At 38.3% G+C, this 7747-nt stretch overlaps 1 protein-coding gene across 1 annotated transcript; it reads right to left on the bottom strand.

Moving 5' to 3' along the window:
• Positions 1–26: 26 nt before the first annotated feature.
• On the bottom strand, positions 27–6994 carry LOC117727938 (solute carrier family 35 member F2-like). The gene is made up of 8 exons (XM_034528488.1): positions 6882–6994; positions 5841–6016; positions 4619–4746; positions 3135–3294; positions 2284–2440; positions 2149–2201; positions 1324–1478; positions 27–386 (listed from the first exon to the last, which is right to left on the bottom strand). The coding sequence occupies exons 1-8, from the start codon at positions 6992–6994 to the stop codon at positions 27–29; spliced, it is 1302 nt and encodes a 433-aa protein (XP_034384379.1).
• Between the last annotated feature and the right edge of the window lie 753 nt (positions 6995–7747).

Genomic DNA, 7747 nt, shown 5'->3' with positions numbered 1-7747 from the left:
ATATTGACAGTTTTTCATGCTGGAGTTCACATTTTAGTGGTGCGTCCAACACCAACAACATCCTCGTCTGAGGCTCTTTGACAACATCCTCTTCTGAGGCTCTGTGATGGTCCTGATGCGCTCTCCTTCTTCCCTCTACGTCTCTGCTTTTCATCCAACCTTTCCTCCGTCTCTCCACACCCCTGCTGCTCCTCTTCCTCAGCGGTGATCTTCACGGCCACCTCCCGCTTGGTGAGGTCATTCGGATCGGCCGCGGGGACGTAAGCTTCCTCACAGATGGAGGAGGAGGTGGCGGGGTCTGCGCAGTCCATGGGTGTTGGCACGGCGTTGAAGGCGATGAAGCCGATTAGGATGACCACCAGCGAGACCAGGTAGAGCCCAGTGAACTGAGAGCATATGAACAAAGGTGATGTTGATGTAAGGGGATATTAATACACTTCATCTCTATTACGGTGGGTTTATTTTCAATATATTGCAAAGCATTTTTTAGTTTTGTCTCCACAGGGGCGGACTTTAACACATGCATGCACCTGCAGGATTTATGAAATCACCACCAGTTTGGAGCCAATCACGGTCTAGTATGCAACTTACACAAATGGGAAACTAGCACATATTCACTGACAATTTACTTTTCAGTGAAGTAGGAGAAATGTGTGTTAAGATATACACATATATCTATATATATATATATATATATCTATATATATATAGATATATGTAAATCAACTTTTGACTTTTAACCATGACAGATGCAAATCATCATTCAAAGCATATCATATTATATAGTCTGGTAATAGAATTTAATCTGAAAATAAGGTGGAGCAGATATAAATCATTTCATATATATATATATATATATATATATATATAAATAATATATATATACATATATATATATATAAATAAAATATATATATTGCATAAAATACAAGATATTCAAGTTAATATTCCTCACTTGATTACTCAGGGAAGCAGAAGAAAAATCAGGGTGAATTATTGCCAAAGTGGCGTTTTCGGAAAAAAATATTCTGTCCGTTTTGAAGCCGGACTTTGCACCGACAATTTCCTAAACTGTGCATATGCATGCGGCTGAGCGACATGACATTGAGATTACACTTTAACACATATTTGTATTCATTAATGCTGCTGTATCACTATAACATCCAGAAGGTTGTTGAGACCCGGAGAGGCGGGCGAGTCTCTCATTTCTCTCCGCCCTAACACTGTGTCTGTGGCAAGTGCATAAGTGCATTTGTTGGGGACTACTTTCAGCAGCGGATTGATCCACATTTGGTGCTCTAGTGAGTATTCATGTCTGCTCACATTGTACTGGAAGAGGAAGATCCCGCAGAAGAGGCTGAAGAGGTCGGCGGTGAGCAGGGAGAGGTTCACGGCGGTGGCGCTGCTCAGCTTCACCACTACGGGCATGCAGCTGTACAGAGTATACATGCACAGCGCGTAGGCAGAGAACAGGAGCCCTGAGAGGAGAGATACCCAACTCTTAGTTCAAAGTGACAACTTAAATAGCAAAAGGAGCAGTCCGACATAAAGGAAGTATGCGTATTAGCCATCTTAACCAGTTGAGGGCAGAGATCTGGAACATGTTTAGCCTTGTGGTGTTTATATACTCTATGTCTGAAAAGCTGCTGGTTTTGCACAATGCGAGCAAAAAACCCAGCTGACTCCTGGATAAAAAGAGGACTAACAAGCCTCCTAACAAGCTTACCTGTTTCCAGCCTTTGTGCTAACCTTTGTACACCACAAATACTCCTAAAACTGCACGTGGATTACTTTTCAGGAGAACAATAATTACTTTTCTATTACTGGATCAACAGTATCAGAGCTGTGTTTCTCTGAGTCTTTCTGTGACTCCTTAGTCAGCCCCTGTAGGTCATCAACAGAGGTCAATATGAGGTCAAAGATTAGCCAAGTTATTGCCCCTACATGCTCAACTTATTTTTTTACGAGGTGGGAAATCGCTGATCTTCTAGGCCTTTTATATCTTTATCCAAGCAATATCGAGCCGTACTAAAATATAGTTTTGCATCTCAAAATTAATAAATTGAACCAAGGGAGGTGAAATATTTGCGCGGCGCTGTACTTTAGTCTTTCGTTTTGTCTCAACGGTGCTTCTTTCCAGATACTCACCGACTTGCCAGCTCCACTGGATGTTAGCCACTTCATTACGTTCCAGGATCACCCTGGGTAAAGGAAAGACAAAACGCCAGATTAACCGTAATGTCGAATGAGTCCTAAGTCCCGTTCACACCAGCTCACACTTACATCTGTACGGTGCTGATGATGGTGCCAAACAGGCCGACCATGCCCAGGAACTCTACCCTGCTGAGGTTCTTCACGGTGTATTCCTGACACACATTAGACACCGCGTACAGCGAGGCACTGAGCAGCACCAAACCGTCCCCGAGCAGGATGTTCGAGGCTGAGGAGACGAGAGGGGACACGTAACATTTCTGTGGTCCAACATTGTCAGAATTACACCGATTTTCTTCATGCTGCAATAAGGTGAGGTTTTTTTTCTTCCAAAGGAACAACGTGTAGGAGTTAGTAGCATTTACCTGAATACCCCTTACCTCACCCCTCCATGAAGAGGACATAGATATGTAGGGCTTATTCTAACAAAACACGGCCGCTCAGTTTCAAGTGAGTAAAAATACTTATGAAATATAACTTCTGCCGATACATTCCCTTTAATCCTACACACTGTTCCTTTTAAGTAGCTTCTAATCGGCTACAATAGAGATATTGTCTTGTTTCACTCTACACAGTCCTGTCAGAATGCCTACATTACCCACAATGCAACTTGGTCACTGACGTTTTGGCCAGAGATTCAGATGGGTTATTTTAGTGGTGGCTAATGTAGTAGCGACTAATATCTTCAGACTCAACCGGCACTGACTCAGTAGAGGAGATTTATCGGACTTCACACGGTTCCCTATGGCGACACAAAAGGCTTCATACAACTATGTCCCTCTACACCCGTAAACAGACTTTGATGTGCAAACATTCCCCTTAAAGTCTGTGAGGTGGAGTCCAAGTGAAGGATTTTTACTTTTAAATCCCACATTTTACAGTTTGATAAATGCAGGCCCTGATCACATGAGGGAAGTTCTTACTGGAGCCCTGGTCTCGTCCAGCCAGCAGGTCGGCCCCCACCATGGCCCCCACCCCGAGGAGACAGATGCAGACGGCTATGTAGTGGATCAGACTGTATCGTGTCTTCAGAACCCACCAGGACAGGATCATCAGGACCGGGACCACAAAGCAGTCCAGCAGCTGGAGACAGAAATCCATTTGAATACAAACATCGATAAATACATTAAATGTATTGATATCAACACTAAAAACAGTAATCCGTGAAAAAAGGTGACACAGGGTTCAAAAGTGAATTTCAAGTGGCACTTAAAATGCATCTTTAAAAGTCTGTGCACAATCAGTGTCCTTGGCTGATTTCTACGTCAGCAGGTGGAGCCAAAGAGCCACAGTGTGTGATTCTGGTGGCATAGAAGTCAGTGAAAAACAAAAACAAGAAGAGTTGGGCAATAAAAGGAAGACTGATACGATACACAGTAAACCACCACACAGGAATCTTCTCTCATCTAAATATACAAGCTTTACTGGTTATTTCAACGTAACATGTTCTAGTCTTTAGTTTCTGAACTTAGAAACACAAGTTCTAATAACTTAAAATATTTTGACTTGAAATAAAAGAGTTGAATGAATTTACTGCAAAGAGTTCAATAAACCTGTTAAATACACCTGTGTGCCTTACTATATAGGGACATTTTGGCTTCAAATGTTTGAAGTCCATCCTCAGCTGCTATTATAAGTCCATAATAAACGGTGTAGCCAAAATCAGACCCTTAAGGACAAAAATTCCCCATTGAAAAACATTAAATCACAATGTATGATCCCACGTCTTTTACAGCATATACTTATCCACTCTATTATGCCAGGCTCTTAATCTACAGATCTGGCTTTAAAATTGTACTTTTGCCTATTTTCACCAGATTGCTGTTTTCCTGGTTTCCACTCAGGGCAGTACTGCTGTGTTATGAGAACTGCAGTGTTGGATACAATTTTGCTTATCATTAACATATCCCAGACTAATAAAATACATAATATATAATGTTTACATAACAACGGTGGCACTATTTAGACAAACTGGAATTTATAGGGTGAAAATCGGGTGAAAATCAAAAAGTCATGATCAGGAATATATATATATATATATATATATATATATATTTATATATGTATAGTCCTGATAAATTCCAGTTTGTCTAAATAGTGCCACCGTTGTTATGTAATTATTATTATATATATGTATATAAATAGTAATCTGCATTATAATAAAAAAATGTAACACAATTTCACAACAATAGTGCCATTAAATAAACAAATGGTTGAAGTTGGTTGAAAGATTGAATTTAGTGAAAGTCAAAAACAATATTATAAAATAGTTGTTGGAATTGTATTAATGTAGACATTTTGTTCTCTTAGTACATCAGAGCAAACTTTGTAAAGGGAGAAAATAAGTTGAAGTTTAAAACATGATCTGTTTTCACGACTAACCATGAACACCACAACCTGTACTCACCTGAACACTGGTGATGGTGGTGTATTGGTACGCTTTGACCACAGCGTAGTTGGCCTCCACGTCCACCAGCCCCACCAGAAGATACTTCCACCATCGCCTCTTCAGGATCTGTAAAATATTGCCATCCCCTATGTTTTAAAGGGCAACACCCCTGAACTTCAGTATTGTCATCTATTTGTTTCAATAGCCTGAGAAGAGTTTCATACTGAATCCCTGCTGCATTTTGTCAATTTAATGTACGTCACTTTGAACAATATGCCAAATTCATAAATGTAACTATTATTGTTAGTAGTATTTTACTGTACAGAACATTTTACAGTAGTTCGACATGGTGGAGCTCATTTTTAAGTACTTAATACAGTAAACTGTTGGGTAGTTTTATTTATAACATCATATTTTATAAACTGATGACATGTTTTATATGTAAAACCTTAATTTGTAAAGTAACAATAGTAAAAGTGAAAAGTGAAGTAAAAAGTACATGTACCTCTGAATTGCAATGGTGGAAAGTAGTTTAATACATTTACTCAAGTACTTAAGTATAATTTTGTCATAACTGTACTTTACTTGAGTATTTCCATTTTATGCTATTTTCCACTTATACTCTACTACAGAAATACATTTTATTTCATTACATTTATTTGACACTTATAGTTACTGTTTACATCAAGATATATATAATATGATGCTTTACTTTACTAATAATATACCCAGTAGTATACAAAGTGTTCAAATATAGCACCACACTGATGAACTACAATTAAATCGTACATGTATTTGTTAGTCATAAAAACTAAATAATATCCATATTCTATGATATTATAACACTGAAAGGAGCCATTTTGCATAATTAATACTTTTACATTTGATACTTTAAGTTTATTTTGCTGATTATACTTTTTTATACTTTACTTTAACTAACATTTTTCCGTGAATAGTAGTATTTATAAACTTTGGTATTATTACATAAAGGTACTTTAGTAAAGGATCTGAGTACTTCCTCCACCACTGCTGAATTGTAGTATTAAGTGGCATGAAATAGACTCAAGTACCTCAAATGTGTACTTTGCTACATTCCACCACACAGTTTATTCATTTATAGACAGAATGTTTGCACATAACTTGAATTACGCAACACTTAAAGTCAAGCAAAAACCTTTAGTAATATTACGAATCATCAAAGTATTACTCCTATGTTACAGGACCCTAAGTGTGGGGTTACCTGTTCTGCAGAGCAGCACGGGGGTGTAGGTGACACACATCAGGGCGTAGTTAAAGAAGCTCTGCAGCATGGGTGTGTTCACATGGAAGCTGGTGGCCAGGTACTGGGAGGTGATGGCCGTCCCACAGATGAGCACAGCCAGACCCTGACCCATAGCCAACGTCTTGGCCAGCTGCCTGAGAGAGAAAGAGCAGGACGGCACATTCTTTAAACTTTTCTTTTTCAATGTTGTCTCCTTGAAACAATCTTGAGAACCTAACAGTGGTGGAAAGTAACTAAATACATATACTAAGTCCAAATTCAAAGTACTTTACGTGAGTATTTCCATTTCATGCAACAGTATAGTCCTCCTCCACTCCATCGCTCAGAGGTAAGGACTGTACGTTTTTATTCCGCTACATTTATCTGACAGTTAGTTACCTTTTTCCTCCCCTTTCTATCCAGTGAAAACCCTGTTTCTCCTGATCTCTATGTGTTGATGTTGAGTGTTTGTGATGAATTGAGAAGTGTTCCTTTGTGTGTTGAGAAAATGCTCCTACTTCTTAATCTAAATAAACTCTTTAAAAAAGCCTGAAAATGAAAGAATATGTGTTTATCTGACACGTGGTTCTCACAGGACAGAGACGCTACAAACATATGATGGTCTTATACAATATGATGTGTTGATGTAGATTAAACTAACCAACAGGGATATAAAAGAGTTAAAAACATCTACAGCAGTAACATGTACATCAATGCAGCAGTGATATTAATCCAGAAACATCATACATAATAGTAAAACACTGACAGGAAACATTTAACTGCAGTACTTTTACTTTATTCTGCTGTTAGCTTTTACTCGTAGTGGAGTATTTTCAGCGTGGTTAGTACTTTTACCAAAGTAAATAATCTGATTACTTTTTCCACCACTGGTGGTGACTGTAATCATAAAGGAAACGTTTGACATTTTGACTTACAACAGGGGGAAACAGCTTGCCTGGCTCTGTTCAAAGGGTAACAACGACATGCTTTCTCTTCCTCTCATCTCCCATGTCCACTCACCAGGTGAAAACTTCCTTGGGCTTGAATTTCCTGACCCTCACCATGAGTCCAGTGCTTTGGCTCTCGTCACTCACGTCCCCGGGTGCATCATCCTCTGACTGCTTGGTAGTCATGCTGCCACTTTGGTGATGGTAGAATCCTCTGACTTTCACTGTTACAAGCTTTTTTAAATCCTTGACTTTTCCTTGAATGATTAACTGTCTCAGAGGGCAAAGATCACTCTGTCACTTATCTCCACGTGTAATGCATTGAAGACAGCCAGCAGCATTTAAAGACAAGCGGCAATGATAAAAGATTAAAGAAGTCATCACTTTGTGTCTCCTTATTTTCACTGTCATCTGTTATCTGCTGATGAGATTACAACTCATGTTGGCGGAAACGTGCTTCCTCATGGTTTTTTTTTTTTTTAAATGCCATAGTTGGATAACTGATTAACATTAACTCAAGTGATGTACTTAAGTACAATGTACTGGTACTTTTCTTCTTATTATTATTATTAGGTATTTCCATTTTATGCTACTCTGCAACAATTAAAAGCGGCTACCAAATACAACATTGATGCTTTAGTATTAATTATAATATTTCCATTTTATGCTACTTTTACTCGACTACAGTTTGCAGGCCAATATTTTACTGTAACCCAATTTGTTTGATAACTTTAGTTACTTTGCATATTTAGAATATTAATACAAAATACATTATTATAAACATTATTAATTATTATTAACACATGTTGGGCTGAATAAAGTAATTCAAATTAGCCCTAGCTTTACACATTGATGCATCTATAATTCTAATCCAGTAAATCTTCTAAAAATGGGCCATTCTGCAATAGGAGTAATTTTACTTTTGGTACTTTAAGTATA

The sequence above is a fragment of the Cyclopterus lumpus genome, chromosome 25 (genome assembly GCF_009769545.1).
Source record: "Cyclopterus lumpus isolate fCycLum1 chromosome 25, fCycLum1.pri, whole genome shotgun sequence".
In the NCBI taxonomy this organism is placed as follows: Eukaryota; Metazoa; Chordata; class Actinopteri; order Perciformes; family Cyclopteridae; genus Cyclopterus; species Cyclopterus lumpus.
Note: the sequence above shows the minus strand (reverse complement) of the source record. Positions and strands in the feature narration are given on the sequence as shown.

What these genes read in the sequence shown, in the direction of transcription:
- LOC117727938 (XM_034528488.1), bottom strand. Translation starts at nt 6,994, where the DNA reads ATGACTACCAAGCAGTCAGAGGATGATGCACCCGGGGACGTGAGTGAC. An exon ending in CCCAAGGAAGTTTTCACCTG is followed by an intron (nt 6,017 to 6,881) that starts GTGAGTGGACAT and finishes TTTCTCTCTCAG; the next exon opens with GCAGCTGGCCAAGACGTTGG. An exon ending in TCTTCCTCTTCCAGTACAAT is followed by an intron (nt 387 to 1,323) that starts GTGAGCAGACAT and finishes ATATGCTCTCAG; the next exon opens with TTCACTGGGCTCTACCTGGT.